Source organism: Cibotium barometz, chromosome 48 (assembly GCF_041138505.1).
Source record: "Cibotium barometz isolate CiBa-2024 chromosome 48, ASM4113850v1, whole genome shotgun sequence".
NCBI classification, from domain to species: domain Eukaryota; kingdom Viridiplantae; phylum Streptophyta; class Polypodiopsida; order Cyatheales; family Cibotiaceae; genus Cibotium; species Cibotium barometz.
The window spans coordinates 45,783,870-45,801,547 of NC_141093.1; the positions used below are offsets into that span (position 1 = coordinate 45,783,870).

The 17,678-nt window shown below is 43.5% G+C and overlaps 1 protein-coding gene across 6 annotated transcripts in view; it reads right to left on the reverse strand.

The window, feature by feature from the left end:
* The window catches only part of LOC147611219 (uncharacterized), a 121,674-nt gene that overhangs the window by 93,842 nt on the left and 10,154 nt on the right, over positions 1–17,678 (reverse strand). For all 6 annotated transcript variants that reach the window (XR_015263988.1, XR_015263990.1, XR_015263989.1 and 3 more), the window contains exons 2-6: positions 7,755–7,887; positions 6,430–6,585; positions 6,127–6,273; positions 5,776–5,919; positions 5,474–5,620 (exon numbers count right to left, since the gene is read on the reverse strand). Coding sequence is in view for 1 of the 6 variants with exons in the window: in XM_086785886.1 (XP_086642012.1) it covers positions 5,474–5,620; positions 5,776–5,919; positions 6,127–6,273; positions 6,430–6,585; positions 7,755–7,887 (727 nt within the window). In the remaining 5 variants the exon portion in view is untranslated. The remainder of the gene's footprint in view (positions 1–5,473; positions 5,621–5,775; positions 5,920–6,126; positions 6,274–6,429; positions 6,586–7,754; positions 7,888–17,678) is intronic.

Consider the following 17,678-nt stretch of genomic DNA (forward strand, 5'->3'; position numbering starts at 1 on the left):
CCAGGAACTACAAAACCAATGGGCTGATTTATATATACTTCCTCCTGTAAATCCCCATTTAAGAATGCAGTTTTGATGTCCAATTGATGCACTTTGCATCCTTTATGTGCAGCCAATGCAATCACTGATCTTATTGTGGTCATTCTTGAAGTAGGAGCAAAAGTCTCCTCAGAATCTATTCCCTTTTTCTGGGAGTAGCCTTTAGCCACAAGTCTTGCTTTGTACCTGTCAATAGTACCATCAAACTTCCTTTTGACTTTGTACACCCACTTTGTTCCAATGACATGCTTGCCTTTAAGCAATTCCACAAGATCCCAAGTATTGTTCTTCATGATAGAAGAGATTTCAGCTTGCATAGCTTGCACCCAATGCTCATTCTCATGTGCTTCTTCATAAGAAGAAGGCTCTTCTGAATCAAAGAGACCACCCATGGCTAATGCAGACTCCCCACGATGTATATTCAATGCATGGCTGGAACTAGCCCTTGTTCTACCTGTGAGTGGAGCTGCAAGTTTGCTTTCTTGCAAAGTTTTCAGCAACCATCTTGGCACTAACTTGGCTATGTCTATGGCTGTTTGCTCTTCCCTGACAAGATCTTCCACTTCTTCCATAGAAGGGGGCTGAATGGCTGGCTATTCCACATGTTCTACATGAGGATTTTCTTGTGTAGGGGCTGGCTGATCTGAATCCCCCTAATTGCTTGCCTCATTGCGTACCTGATACATTGCTTCCAATGTGTCCCATGCAAGCTTCGATGTCTTGCAAGAACGAATGTACGGAATAATAGTCCTTTTCACTGAAAGGGCTATCAATGACATGGCCTGTGCATCCCTAGAGTCCCGTCTCTTCTGCTCTTGTGTGGGAGCAAGTTCTACCTTAGGAGCTCTTTGAGCACCTCCCCTTTGAGGCGTGGCTAGCTGTACGGTAAGTGGGCGTGTGTCATCACCACACACGATAACCCAAAGCCCTTTGGCTACCAGCAAATTACGGATCATGAAACTCCAGAGGGAGTAGTTAGATCCATCCAACTTGTCCTCCTGGGTGAGCACACCAAATACATCTGTAGCATTTTGAGCCATGTCAACAAAATATACCTGCAAGCAAACCAAGCACCAATGTGCACTGCCAGGCAACCAAATGTCTTGTGCAAATGTTTGTCTGCAAACTGAAGCAAGTGTAAACCTGCACCAAATTGTCCAATTACACACAATGTGTATACATATGCGACAAATCACAGCTGTAATGCCCAATTACATGCTCCAATCTGAAAAGCCCCAAATTTTATGCACTGCAATTGCTTCAATGTGCAGTTAATTGCCCAATTTTGACAAAAGCCCCAAATTGATGGAAGCAGGGGAGGCTTAATCTGCTGATTTTGAGGTTAATTTGAAAAACCCCCAAAGTTTAAGCAAAGCAGCATGTTCAATTTGTCCAATTTATCATCAAATTGAGAAATCTCCCAAATTATCCGAACCCTATACCACCTGCAATTTTCCAATTTTCCTGGCAAAGGGAAATTTTGGCAAACCCCCAAAAGTTGCTAAACCTGTAGTAGAATATCTACAAAGTTTTTTCTTTTTAATCTCTGAAATAAAAGTACCTTATATGACCAGGGACTAGGACTCTAAAGCAGACCACGTGGCGGGGGTCAGATGGCAAGTACGGGTACAGGTGAGCAGGCACAGAGGGCGGTGACCGGCGGCGAGGAATGGACCTGTAGGTACACGCGTCGGGCTAGAGCAGTGCACTGGACTGGAACATAGGCGTGGCCTGAGCTGTACGCGCTCGACGAGGGAGTGGAGCTGCAGCAGGTACGTGCATCTGGAACCACAAGCACGGCCGGAACCATGCAGACGGGGTGGCCGGAGCAGGGCACGACGGAAGGCGACGAAGGTGCACCGAGAGCGGCGCAGCCACTGGGCGAGGAGGAGACGGAGGTCCCTGCACTAGCTCCGCCGGGACCAAGAGGCAGAAAGCGGCGGCGGCGAAGGTCTGCGCAATAGCGCCGTTGAAGAGGCTGGGCGGAACCGGCGGCGACGGCGCTCCCTGCACTAGTGCCGCCGACGGGGCTGGGTGGAAGAAGCGGACGGAACGAGCGACGGGCGGACGGATTTCCGTCGATGAAATTTCGCACGCGACGGACGGACGGATTGCGTTGACGGAATTCCGCAGGGAACTGCAGAAACTGAAATCCCAGGAAGCTGAGAACCTCCAGAGCTCCCCGTTCCCCGTTCCAAAGTCGGGCCTCATTCCCGTTCCCGTTCCACGTTCCATATGACTATGGTCTAGAGCCCAATGGACTATCACATGCCAATAATCCAAGCATTGTCCACATATCAAAAACAGCACACAAAGTCAAAGAAATTCGAACATACATCAGTATACAATGCACAAGTAATGACCCTCCTGTATTGTCTTATAGCTTTGTGCACTAGAGATCTAGGGGAGCCAGAACTCTCCACCCCGAGTACACATACCAAAGTCTCTTTTCTCAGATGCACAGTTGTCTCGATAGGTGATGGATGTTTGGAGAGCGTGTAACGCTCTTGAGTCCAAGCAAAGAGTTGTTCTTGCCTTATAGAGTGTCAACGATCTTTATTACAGTGTGGCCCTAGCCAAGAGGCAAAGAGTTGTCCCTGCCTTATAGAATGTCAGTGATCTTTATTACAGTGTGGCCCTAGCCAGGAGGCAAAAGATTTTGGATAGAGAGAGCCATCATGCTTTGTGTGCTTTGCAGAGGGAACTTGAGAAACACCCTGATGCCCAGTGGATCTCGGATGCATTATGCACCGTTAGGGCTCGGTTGCAAGACTCTTTAGAGCTACGTGCAAAGTTTCATTCTCATGCACAAGAGCCATTCTCGATTCAGATGGGACACAGATGTAAGAGACATTTCTCTTCTACCCATGGCCTCTCCAATAACAATGAATGCGTTAGAAGGCTTCAAGAATCACAAGGAGTGCTTTACTCAGAGACTGACATGGTCAGGAGGATTGCCTCAGATTTTTATTTTGTTGCTTGTTATCTGCAGAGACTCACTCCCCTCAAAGGGGTAGGGCACAACAGAAGGTTTGGGAGTCCTTGCCTGGGCTGCTTTTGGATGACATGTGCATAACTTGATGCCCCTTTTTCAGCAAATGAGCTTAGACATTGGATTCGGGGAGTCTGGGACATTTTCAATTCACACTTTGCAAAGATTCACAAATAGGGAGCACGGTGAACCCTATTGAGCCATATTTATTTGAAACCACTATTTGTACCCACATATTTGAAAATTCACCCTTTCACACACTAGTTTGCACTTTTTCCAAAACAATCACATTCTTGCACACCCTTTAGATCACTGCTTAGCACCTTCCCTAGAAATCACTTCTTAAAAAATGTTAAAAAACCTGACACACTTAACGTTATCCATTCACTTCTTAGCACTAGTTCATTTACGTTATCCATTCACTTTTTTATTTTTAAAAAGGGCTTGAGAGTAGATGCACAACCTATCACAATATATTTCAAACCACTACCACATTTTCATCATCTTCATGGTAGCACCTTGTCATTTGAGTTTTGGGATGAGCATTAGAGGATATGTGGCACATAAGCTCTATGTCTCCTTTTCTTACCGAGAATATTACTTGGAACTGCATACTCTGTGCTCCGTTCCATCCCTGGCGCTGCACTCAAAGGGAAGGAGAATATCATCACGCCACTATCTGGAGTGGAGGGCCTGGAGTGATGCAAAACCATGCAGATATGGATGGGGGCCACCATTGGGGCACTGAGGCTGCTAGGCCGGGCCTACCGGGGACACTAATGGGTCCGAGGGAACCTAGAAACCTGGAGGGGAGGTAATGGTCTCCCGAAAAGGGGGACGGGCGCCGTTGGGAATTTTCTTTTTGTGGGGTGTGCACGCGATGATGAGTGCTCATAACTGTTCTCTACAAAACCGTATCCTCCTGCAGCCTGCCAGACGGCGCCACTCTGCTCTAGAATTCGACAGTGGTTCTGCCTAGAACCGGCAGCCTGGCACTCTCCTACATTGGGATCCCCAAGGATCGGGACCTGATGCGCAGAATCATGGGGGCAGAGATCCCCCCCTCCCCTCTGTTGAGGAGCTGGGCTAGGAATGGCACGAGGGAAAAGGGGGGGGGGGGGGGGGGCGCGCTCCTGGACTGACAGCAGGGACAAGCTCTAGCAACAGGTGTCCCATCTAACGGCAAATGAAGCATTGCCAGAGGAGGCCAAGGTACTCAACTCTCTGCAAAATAGGAGCCCCATAGAGGCACGGAAGTGATATGCGTATGGAACTGTCTCTGGAGAGGCTGTGCACATGCAAAGAGATGGAATCCCTGCCATCCGAGCTAGAACCGAGGCGACGGTGAGGGGGGGGGTTCCATCACTTTCCCAATAACACCACCTATCACTGCTTGGTTGAAGCCGTGTTGCCACCTTGCAAAGAAGGCCAAAGAAGGCCTGGGCCGCACGCAGTGTGACTGGGCTCAACTGCATGACTACATCCGATGATGTTGGTGAATCAAACTCCAGAGTCCAGTATCCACATCCAAAAGGATAAATATCAGTGATCTCGCCCAGCTCCCCGATGAGGCTAGCCTGCTAAGATCCCTGAGCTGTCCACGCACTGGGCGGCTACCCACAATCTTGCAAACCAGGGTGGAGGCCTCCAAGGAAGCGAAGCAAGCAAGGAGCTGAAGGTTCGCTTTAGAAAAGGTAAGGTAAGGGATGGCGGCCTGGGTTGGGGATGATGGAGCAGCTGCCATGGAGGTGAGAAGACCAAAAGACCCCAACACTCACTGAAGACAAAACCCCCCGCCTTCACGCTCCTCTTCGCCTTCTTCCTTCACGCCACCCCACCCCTCTGCTTCCTCCTCCTCGCCTCTTCCACCTCGTTGCTTCCCCTTTGTTGTCCACCACTCCCGCATTCCACCCTCCCTCGTGTTCTTCACCAGCCTGCTCCCGTTGTCCTGATCCTCCACCCGAGCCTTATCCTCTTCAGCCCCTTCGTCAGGTGTTTTCAGCTTTCAGATCCTGTCTGTAGGGGCATAACTCAGAGATGTTTGCTTCAGGATATCCCACAGATACAATACACACCACCTCCGCTGCATATTGACACCACATGGGAGATTATTGCTAGTATCACGGCATGGAAAACCTTTGATCTAAGTCTCAGAAAGCTGTTGTATGATTCCTATGCAGGAGAGGACTTCGGGAAAACCTTGTACCCGATATGAGCAATGGGGTCTTCTTTTACATAACCAGGTGCAAGATTATATTCACAGAACCAAAAAAATATTTCTCTCTTACAGCTCGATGAACACTTTTGAGCAATGGGCTGTTCCTTTACATAATAAGGTGCAAGCTTATATTCACAGGACCAAAAAAATAATGCTCTCTTACAGCTCGATGAACACTTTTAAAAAAATGCTATAACTCCATGTGACAAGAGTGAAATAAATACCTCTGAAATCATCTCGCTGACATGTTTTGAATCTGCTAGTTCTTGGTTCAGTCTGGCTATATGCAAGTTCTTCTCTTTCAGCTCCTCAACTGCTTTCTGCCATTTTGAAAGCAAATCTCCTGAAGCAGTCTTCTCTTGCTCGAGTTCCTGAAAAAACTGAATACAGTTTAGTCTGCAGTGTCATATCTTATACCATGCAACCAACTTTTCGGCGACAAAATTTACAAATCTTCCATTCTATATGTGAAACTGCACAAAGACTTACCCGTGTAGCCATCAAAAGGGCCTGCACAAAGACTTACCCGTGTAGCCATCAAAAGGGCCTGCAACGAAAGGGAAGCTTCCTTCTGTAGTACTTCAATGACCTTCACAGCCACTGAATCATGATGTGTTTTTACAATGCTTTCCTGAACTTTCTGTACCATTCCTTGTGTAATGTTCATGGCCTGCATAAAAAGGCATTCATAAGCAGAAATGGCTTCCAAAAATACACTTCTCACTATGAAAGTTCCTTGACTGATTGACTTAGTCTATCTTTTTTCTTTGCAATAACCTATGATTCTCTTGCATAAGACAGCATGTGGCGCCAGCACCATGTGCAACTGCTTGTGTGCCTATAGCCTATCACAACAAAAACCAAAAATTTTACTTACTTGAGTGGCCACCAAATACTTGTCGACAACCTGCAAGCTACTCCATGATGACCTTTCTAACTTAAATAGCTCTTCAGCTTGCCTGACCTCATTAGCCTCCTTGTACATATTTAAAGAGGAAATTCGGAGCTCTGCCTCTCTCAAATGCTGTCAATACAGATCACATTCGCTTGATTGACAAGATTATGTAAAATCTAGATAATTGACATCATTGGCAAGCATAGCTTATTACATTCGGTACTAAAAGAAGAGGAAAATGCTAAAAAGCTTAAGCATATTAAGGGGATTCTATCTTGCATTTACATTTTTTAAATTTGTTGCTTCGTGAAGAGCAACAATTAGGCTGTTCTCTTTTGAATCCAGCAATGTTTGCATCTGATATAATTCTAGATTCCCTCTGTCAATTTTGCACTGTGTCTCCCATAAATTATTGAAATATAGATCGTTTCCATAGCTTTCCTGAAAGCAAAACCCAGCTTACTTGACAAGATTGATACTGACTAGCATCAGGGAAACATAAAACCTACTTTCAAGTAAAGCATGTAAATGCACCCCAATGCACCCCATAGGGAGGGTGTTTAAGAAAGATTCCATAAGTTCCACCAAAAACAAGATCATGAGTGCCAAGTTTTCTACTCTGGTCTTGATTGAACATACAAAACATCCAACTTTCTGATCAGTGAGTCAAGTTTATAACTTTTTTTTTAAAGGTCCAGGGTAACTTCAGGCACTAGCTAGAGGTAGCAAATGGAAATCCAGTTGATCCACAGGCCCTGCGACACAGAATTCCTTGTCTTTCTGCCTGAATGACAGTTGTGCACAAAAGCGTTTTATTCCGCTTCACTCCAACTCAGAACAATTACTTGTGTCAGGTGGGAAGTCATGTGGCCAATTTGAGTTCTCGAACTGTTATTGATAAAACATAGAATCCACTAAAGTCCTCACTCAAATTGCCGCAAAAAATAAAAGCATGCCTCTCATAAGTTGATCTGTTTTTACATCCAAAATTATCAGCTCCACAAATTCATATCAAAGATCAAAAAATCAGTAAATAAGCATTAAAAAGAATACAGCCAAACACCACACCACAGGTTCTTTGATGGCTTAATACCAATGTACATCTTGATGACTTTCAACCGCCCTCGAGTTTTTTTACCCGAGTTGTAGATCTTTCTGTAAGTTGGTAGATGAGCCTGAGCCCATGCAAGGGTAGTTTTTAGGAAGCCTACCCAAAAGCAGTCTGAAAGCCAGCCTAAGGTGGGGCTCGAACTCGGATATCCCCCCCCCCCCCCCCCCCCCCCCCGCGGCACGGTCGGAAACCATTCTCAAGTTGATCCTGTTCAACCCCAAATTTATACATAATCTAGCGAGCATAAAGAAAGTTGAATTACATTCAGTGTCTAATTGATTTGATTGAATACAGCATAGAGACTGCAAAAAGTACTTGATTATGCTGACTAGTCTAATTGACTATTGGAAGCAGGAAAATGAATAATAGTCCTACACTTTCTAGGTAGTGCTAGTTCGATTTCATGAAAATATCAAAGTAAGCATGAAGTCCTACATAAGCATACATGCTGGATGTATGAGAAATTTAGCCAACAGCAAAAAATGTGCCAAGTTCCAACCTCTTGACTTTTAATGAGCACATCTTCAAGTTTGTCAATGTCGTTCTCAACAGACTCAAGCAGTTGAACTTGCCGATTTGTACTTGTATGAGGATCATCACTCCAAATCCCTGGCTCAAGAATCAAAGACAGCCTGCACAGTCCAAAATGATTTCAACAGATGGATGAAACATGCAGTCCAAAATCAATCATTAATCTAAAATAGTCTTCATTAAGAACTTGGCCAAAAGAAGGTCCTGTTCTATAGGGGTTCTTTTTATCTTGAGTTTAACCATATAATTCCTAGTTGACGATTGCTCCTTACAACTTATTTATACTCTTGTGATTGGATGTCCAAACTGGGGCTTATTTTTTGCACAATCTGCATTCACACCTTTCCTTGTTGATAGATAGCCACCAAATCTCAGACACCACATCATCGAGCTGCTTGATCTCATCTCTTCTGGTTCTCCTTCACTGACCTTAATGTACCATCCACCTGCCCATCTTTGCACACCCTTTCTTCACAACTACTACACCACAGCCACTTCTGCTTTGCCCCCTCTTTGTGCCACAAGTCTGTTGTGTTGCATCCCACCCAGCACACACTGCTTTCTAACGCCCTGTATTTATGCTGCCACAATGCTGTGGTCAATATTCCCAGCCCCTGCCCCTTTTGCAGGCTCCTCTCTTTTGTAGATATGATCCTATGAGAGATGTATTTCAAGAGGGGTCAAGAGGGGTGGCCATGCTACACAAGTCACATCTCACAAAGAGAAAGAGATGCCGTCAAAGAAAAATTAAGATTAGTACTGCACACTTTGAGTAACGGGTTAGAGCAAAGGTGAAGGAGAGAGCAGAAATCAGCCCATCAGCTGAGCAATAACACAAACTCTAACCTTCCATTCAGCAAAAAACCACACAAATCAAAACATACACGCTATCTCTCTATACAAGCCCTTTTCCTTCACAACTATCCCCTTCTTATTCCTTGTAGCATGCCCCGAGCTAGGACCATGTGAAACAACGAAGCCTTTCTTTAAACCTGAGTTAAGTGAGTCTTTAGCAATCCTTTAAAACAGCATACATGAATCTGAAAGAGATGTAGTAGAGAGGACACCAGATGGGTTCCTGAATTGCCCACTGAAAGCCCCCCTGCCTTGCAAACAAAAGTATTTGCTTTATTTCTTCTTCTGGAGAATTGTATACAAGCTCCACAAGACGGAGCGGACAAACTGACTAACTAACCGCCAAACGCAAGGACAAAGCGACCAAACGCAGGGTAGAACTATGCATAAGCTGTAGGCAACTGTGAGGCTATCTTCGAGAGAATACACCAGCCCAAGACTGAGGGTTGGTGTGCTGAATACTCCTGAAGAGACTGAGCTTCTTTGCCTTGGGCTGAAAGCACAAGAGTGGCTGTAGGTATGCAAAGGCAGGAGCCAAGGCATACATGCTTGACTTTGCTTGATAATCTCTGATCTTTACCTGCTGAATTATGGGCTGAACATGGCATGCCTTTTATATGCTCCAGAGTGCTGGTCGGCTGCCTCATAATGCTGTCGGCCTGTAGAAAGTGCAACTTGACCAGCCAAAAATCCCACTCTTCCCCATGCCATCATACCCAAACATCCTCCGATGGTGATGAAACTTTGCAAGTTCCCCCACATATGCTTGCAAAGTTTCATCACCAATTAGTGGGATGATATTTGATTGGTCAAATAGCATCCAATGTGTATTTTTCAAGTCTCCTAGTGCTCGAGAGGCCTTGAAACGTCCCGCTCTTCCCCATGCCATCATACCCAAACATCGTCCACCATTAGTGATGAAACTTTGCAAGCATGTGAGGAAGGAGGCCCCCCAATTTTTAAGCTTGGACACAATGTCATACTCGTCCTCGGCCCGCAAGAACTCTTCATGGAAAACTCTCTCAAAATCTACGCACGTCGTGGCATTTACTCGTAACCTTTCACCAAAGTAAGGGATTTTTCTATCAAGAGTCCATGTACCATCTGTATCTTCTTATCCTCACTCGGGAAAAGAATGAAACTCAGAGTGTGTACCCCATTTGTGAAGCAAGGAGTCAACTGTCTCCTGAGTCTTCTTTTTCTACTCCCCCGTATAGTGCTCTGGAGTAAAAGAGGGTGAAACTAAAGGTGCCCCTACTCCGCCCATCATCACCAAACCTGCCAATATTGCTTGCATAACAACAATGGTGTTGGTAAGGTTCGTGATCTAAGGTCATCATTGTGTCAAAGTCAACTTTAGTGACCAGATCATCGATCGTCACATCGACATCCTGATGGTCGTCGTCGAGTTGAACATTCTCGTCCATCACACAATCGTTCTATACTTCATCAGCCATGACAATCCCAACGTAATTTATTGTTGCACAAAGAAAACTCGCATGTTGAGATGAACTACCAATCCTGCTCTTGGAAGCTGGCTGCGTACTTTCATCCCTCTTAACCAAGGAGATAGACTTTGGATGCAAAGAACTCACAAGCAAGCCTCCCCTTTTATACTAAAAAGGTCTAGTAGTTTACTTGCTTTTGGGTTTTTTCCTAAAAACTAATGTGCTTTTCAGGTTTTTTTTTTACACATGCTTTAAAGTTGACTTAAAGCTTTCCCCCCTCTTTCGAATAAAAACCATCAACTATCTTAGTAAAGACTATTCTTTGCTTTTCCCAAAAAAAAATGATGCTGTTTTTTTTCTGAAAATCAACAGCCTGATTTTATTTTTTTTGGCTGCACATGCTTTTCTGCTGGTGCAAACAGCCAGGGTGCGCATGCTTTCCTTGCTCTCCTCCTGCGGATACAACCAGCCGGCCTGTTCTCTCTGTGCATCAGCCTACTGCCCACCTTCTGTGCAGCCATCCTTGGTACCTTACTAGGCGGCTGCAACTGTGCGCCCTGCTGGTTGGCTGCCCAAGGCTGGCTGGCTGGCCTGGCCTCCTAGCCCAGTTGCTGTACAGAACAGCCGCCTAGGGCTGGGTGCCCTATGGCTTGGCTAACTCGCCTCTTTTGCCATCAGCCCTCAGCCGCTTCAGGCCTCTGCAGGAGTTGCCCTGATACCAACTGTAAAGTTCTTCCCAAAATCTTCCCTAAACACAACCGAAAACCAATGTTTAGTCCTAAACTTAATCGTGAGGTAGCAAGCTAACTCACCTCCCAACTACGACTGGCACATCCACCGACCTCCCCCGAGCCAAGGCTAGGGTTTCCTGCACAATCCCCTAGGCCCATCTCTAACTCCGGCATCCCATACCACTGAAGCCTGTGCCGTAGGCCTTCGACTCACCATGTGCATGGCATGAGCATGTGTGCACTCCTGGTCCAAGCCAAATTTTCAATGGTGCATCCACACAACTATGTCTCACAATAACCCAAGCTCTCACTTATTATATAGTGATAACTAGGCCATAAATAGCTAGCTTGCTATAAAAGGCAATTAAGCTTGTTTTATCAATCTAGGAAACCTAGCCAAGTATCTGCCTGCTAATCCTAATCTCGGGGCCCCTAACCTCATTGGATTAGATCCCTAATTTGTAGATTAAGGTCTAGGTACATAACATTCTTCCCCTCTTCAACTACAAAGTCGTTCCCAAAATATATCCTAGACATAGCTGAAAATCAAGGTTAGTCCTAAACCAAATCATGAGGCAGTAGGCTAGCTCACCTCCCAAACCCAATCGGCATCCACTGACCTCCCCCAAGGCTAGGGCCTCTTGCACAATAGTGTTTAAATCTTTGATTAGGCGCTAATCACAATCAATCAATTCATAAACACGCTTCTGCAAGCACCCATGTTAAAGAACGAGAGAGATTTGTTCATGTCCAAAGAGGTTTTGCATGTGGGGTGTGTTACGTACCCAACGCTAACCCTTGGGGTTAGGAACTAATCTAGCAGGGTTAGGGGAGCCCTATGATTAGGAAAACCAAGCGTATTCAGGTGGCGAAGGTTTAGGTTTAATAAATCCAAAATTATTGGCTATTTATGACTGGACTGTTATTTATAGCAACAATACGCACTACATAAGTGAGTCTTGGGTTATTATTGATTCATTGTGGTCTAGACCTAGACCAAGAGATTTAACTCCTTCCGTGGACGTGGCGGATCATGGGTAGTCTTGTCGAGGGCCCCTGTGGGTAGGCACTGGTGGTGTGGGATGCCAGGGTTGATTGGCATGGACTTGTGGGAGTGGAACCTTAGCCGCAAGCTCAGGGGAGGTTTGCGTGCACGAACCCACAATTGTTTGGTGAGTGTGCGTGTTAAGCTTTTAGCTTAATTAAACATGATTATAATATCTTAATATTTAAATACTTGAGTAAACCTGAAGCAAAGAGCAGAAAGTTGGGTGTTTTTTTTACATTGAGACACAAGGCCTTGTTAAATACGGCCTAAAGAGGTACAAATGAAGGGCACATCCCTGATGAAAGGGTGTGACTCTTGAATGAATAGTTATGTCCTTTAGACATAGAGATGTGTCCTTTGATCAATAGATGTGTCCCTTTGAATAGACATGTCCTTTCGTGATGACCCGTGTGACATATTTTAAGAGGGAGAAAATGTCACGATTGTGACTTAATCTCTCTTAATTACCCTTAATTACTCTTAATCATTGAAGGGACACCAGTGATTGAAGGGTCACACCTAGACTCTAGCTAAATAAGAGACTTCTGCTGAAGATCTTCATCATTAGGCCATTTATGCTTGCGGTGAAGCGTGCATAGAGAAATATTGAAAAAGTTTTCTCTATTGTCTTGCTGTCGTGCTTTAAATGCTAAATCCCAAGTTGTAGCATCATTCTTTAGTGTCTTCTTCTTTGTCTGCTTCCAAATGTTAGGCTTGAAGTTGACTTGACTATGTTGCGATTTAGAAGAATCTGAAGGTTCAACCATGAATCCTCTTGATGATACCGGAACAATATCTGTTCAAGTGTTCCGCTTCATAGTAGAAAAGTACTCATCCAAGTTGTTACAAGAATGCTTGAAATTCTCTACAAGTGTTGAAAACTTTATCCTCTTGCTTGATATCAACTGTGTCATCCCATGTGGGTAAGGTTAAAACAAGTGTTATATCCGATTTCGTAATCTCTATGTCTTCAAAGAAGTCCATCGATGGTGACTCATCATCTTGAGATAAAGAATCCAAGAACTTTTCAATATCATCTTGTTGTTCTTCTGAAGTCACGCAAGAAGAATCCTCGCTGTTGTACTCAATCAACTGACTTAATAAAGTTTGTCATATATGTGTCAAGGATAGGACTAACATGAAGTGCATGAGCTACTGCATGTTTTCCTTTTGAATTATCAGAACAATGTTCTGAAGTTGAAGATTCCACATTGCAGTTTTGAGGAGCATTGGGTCATTTAGGGCATTCAAACCATCTATGGTTGCCATTACAAATTGTGTACAATCCTGTCTTTTGTTGTTCGCGAGAAGCCGAAGCTGTTGTAGGACGAGGAGTGCGAGATTGGTCACGTCCAAAGTCCCGTCCACGATCAGATGCACGTGGTTGAAGGAACTGCTGATGCTGAGAATGATTAAAAGATGACACTTCTTGTCAACGAGGTTGCTGCGAATGTTGCCAAGGGAAGTTGGGTCGGAATTGAAAGTTATCAGATGAGGATTGTTGATAACCTTCACAAGCCATACGTGAACCATTGCCATAATAACCTTGAGAGGCCGATGTTTGAGAATTTGGATTTAGGTCCGCTACATGCTCGGCATAATGAATGGCAGTAGCAAGATCGACAGGGTTGTACTTTTGCACATCGGTTCAAGGTGGGATTTAAACCTTCAATGAAGGCATGAAGCTCGTCCATTGGAGACAAAGAAATTAAGAATCAATCTACAATATCAAATTAGTGAACTGCGAGATATAAGAGGCCAAAGAACTAGTTTGGTCTAGGTGGCATAAACGAGTTCGTGCTTGAAAGTCCGCATTGGCAAGTATAAACTGCTTATGGATCACACGCTCAAATTTCTCCCACGTCGTAACCGTTTTTCCAACATGTCATCACCGTTGCCACCAAAATAAGGCAATATCCTTAATCAAGGATGCGGCAAATGTAACTTTTTATTTGGTTTATCTAATCTTGTTTATGCCTGCATATTAGGTGATCCTTGGGAGGAGTCCCTCACAATTGGTATCAAGAGGGACCTGGACCAACTGTGACTCGTGAGGCTTGAGTTATTACTGATTCATTGTTGTGTGGACCTAGACTAGGAGGCTTACCTCTTGCTATGGACGTGGCGGATCACGGCTAGTCTTGTCGAGGGGCCTTGTGGGCAGGTATTGGTGGTATGAGACGCCAGGGCTGACTGGCATGGACTCGTGGGAGTGGAACCTTAGCCCCTACTCGGGGGAGGTTTGCGGGCGTGAACCTATGGTTGGGTGGTGAATGGGAGAGTATTTCCTAAAGGAATGCACAACGGAAGATAGGAAAGTGGAAACACAGGAGAGGGAGAGAGAGAGAGAGAGAGAGAGAGAGAGAGAGAGAGAGAGATGGAGAAAACGCATGTGGATACCTGCTCTCAATATCAACCAAACAAGATGAACATGCTAGTACAAGTCCCGAGCAGGAGGGGGAAGATCACCTCGTATGTGAGGGACTGCAGCAAGCCAAAAACGCAGAGGCACTAAGGCATGCAAGGCGAGCACAAAGTGTGTGTTAGGGGGGGGAAGGCCCAGCTATATATATGCCCAAACAGGGGCAGCTGACCAACACTACACGACTGGACCTAAATGCTTATGACTCCATAAAATGGGAAAAAAGGTGGGAAAAGATGTGAGGGGTGACCAGCCCCTCAAGCTAACATGGTCAGCCCTAGGGGCTCAAATAGGAAACCAAAGAGGAGCTAGCAGCAAGGGGATGATGATGTCTAACATTTCCATGGGCTTCATTGTGTAGGGTTGCCACGGACCAGCAGAGATCATGATGCTATCTGCGTGGTGGTAGACAGATTGACGAAGATGGCACGATTTTTACCTATAAAAGTGAAAGCAACTGAATTTAGGCAACAATTTGTCGAGCTTTAGGTTGTATGGACTGCTTTTGATATAGTCAGTGATAAGGACTCGAATTTTTTTCGACATTTCTGACAACTAGTTCTCCAGAGATTGGAAACTACATTGAAGATGAGTTCCTCTTATCATCCTCGCAAAAAACAGAGAGGGTGAATCAGATTTTGGAGGATATGCTTTGTGCATACGTCTCCAAGAGACCATCAAATTGGGAGAAGTACATACCAATGGTCGTGTTTGCCTATAACAGTGCTAAACATGCGACTACTGCAGTCTATTTATGCTCAACCTAGATCTCCAGTAACAAGGACTTAAGGGTATTCAGAGTGATGCGGCTAGAGATTTCTTTGCAAATATGCAAGAAATGCTAGTCAATGTATGAGAGGCTACCAGAAGTGCAGGAGATCATGCACGGTTTTCTCTTGATATGCACCGAGGGAGTTCACCGAGGGAATGCTAGTTTATTTGAGAGTACCCAAGAGTTCAAAGACGTTACATACTGGGAAGGTTGGGAAGTTACTCCCTAGGTACTGTGGATCTTACAAGATCTTGAAAAAGATTGGTGAGGTTGCTTATAGACTAGAGTTGCCTCCGAATGTGAAAGTTCATCCAGTCTTTCATATCAGTCGATTGAAAGAGATGTTGGGAGCTTAGGATAACCTTGTTACCCCTCAAGAACTTGTTGAGGTCAAGGACTTGCCCTATGTCCCACATGAACCCGAGAGGATGATAGATTTCAAGGAAAGACAACTTATGAATGAGTTGATCCCCGAATATAAGATTAAGTGGAAAGATAGCGCGGAGGAGGACTCAACTTGGGAGCTAGCTACTAGTTTGAGTAAGCATTTCCCTAATTTCATTTAAGAGTAAATGTTTGAAGAGGGGAAGAATGTTATGTACCTCGACACTAATCTATGGATTAGGGATCTAATCCAATGGGGTTAGGGGACCCCAGGATAAGAGATTAGCAAGCAGATACTTCGTAGCAAGGGTTCCTGGATTGATAAAACAAGCTTAATTGCCTTTTATAGCAAATTAGCTATTTATGGCGTAGTTATCACTATATAAGCGAGAGCTTGGGTTATTGTGAAACATAGTTATGCGGATGCACTAGCTTGGACCAAGAGTGTACGTTGGTTGGCATGTCAAAAGCCTACAGGTTTCCGTGGTATCGGACGCTGCAATTAGACACGGGCCTATGGGACTGTATAGGAAGCCCTAGCCTTGGCACGAGGGAGGTCTGTGGATGTTGGTCGTGCAGTTGGGAGGTGAGCTAGCCTGCTACCTCATGATTTGGTTTAGGACTAACCTTGGTTTTCAGCTGTGTTTAGGGCAGATTTTGGAAAGGACTTTGTGGATTTCTTTAGGGTTAGAAGATACAAAGCCTAAGCTATGGAGGTTCAAACTAAAACATGATGTTGTGTGTAGTAATAAGAGAAGGTTAGAGAGATAAGAGAAACAAGCTCAAGAGACTGTATTTGCACATACAATGTGATGCTTATATTCATTGATTTGAAGTTCACAAGATACAATGCTTTTATAGGCGAAATGCTTTATCTTTCTCAACACACAAACCATGGGACAATGACACACGGCTAACTGATGAAACAAAGAGTTTAGAGTCACACCTACCACCTGTCTACAGCCCACAAGCAAGGTCAAAATATAGATTCATGCGTACAATTGAGAGTGTGAAAGTGTGCACAAGTGAAAGCGATCACAAGAGACAAAAGTGTAAGATTCCTCCCCAGCCCTCAAGACATTCAATTTCTTCTCCTGTAATCAATTCCCTTTTCAGAATAATAAAAGATCTTGTTTCTACCTGTTTTGACCTAGAGAGAAAATGTTCTAGAGAGAGGTAATTCAGTTTTTAGATATCTTTGGATGGAAAAATATCCCTTCTTATTAAAATAAATTCCCCCGAAACAGACGTTTAAAAAGAAAATCCTAAGATGCATTAGAAATAAATTATAATGTGCACAAAAGACCTTAGTCTAAGAGTCCAGATTTTTTGAAAATTTTAGATTTTTTGGATTAAGGTTCTTATGGACCAATAAGATTAATCCAAATGTAGAGAGGAGATAAATTGAAGAATAAAAGAAAAACCCCCCTAAAATAAGTAGATGCTCACATAAGATGAAGAGTGGACTAAGGACCAAAGAAAACAATTAAAAAACTAAATTTTGACACCTCAGAATAGAGATCTCTCCTCATGAAGGAGACGCCTTTTTTCTCATCATTATCCCCAATTTTAAATCAATAAAATGAGATATTTCATCTCTCCTCTCTCCTATTTCAAAACTAGAGCCAAAAAGTAAGCTGAACTGACCCAAAAATGATCAAAAATTGACCAAACTGATCTAAAAAATTCTAAAATCAGTTTGCTTGGTTAGAGGCTCACTTTTTCCTATAAATAGAAGCCTCCCCCTTTATAAAAGCTTAATGGTGTTTATGCACTGTTACTCTACTCCTATCCTGATTTCTGCATCTAAAAGAAATATTCTAATTACTCCATGTACATATTCACCTATGAATATGCATGGATATCACTGATATTAATTATTAAAATTAATTTCTATGCATAGAAAGATGCATAATGAAAAAAAAATTATTATAAAAGTGTTATTCTTATTAAATTTAATTTCTATGCATAGAAAGATGCATAATGAAAATTTTTTATTATAAAAGTGTTATTCTCATTAAATTTAATTTCTATGCATAGAAAGATGCATAATGAAAAAATTTTTATTATAAAAGTGTTATTCTTATTAAATTTAATTTCTATACATAGAAAGATGCATAATAGAAATTTTTTTTTATAAAAGTGTTATTCTTATTAAATTTAATTTCTATGCATTTTTATGCATAGAAAGGATTTTTTATTATAAAAGTGATATTCTTATTAAATTTAATT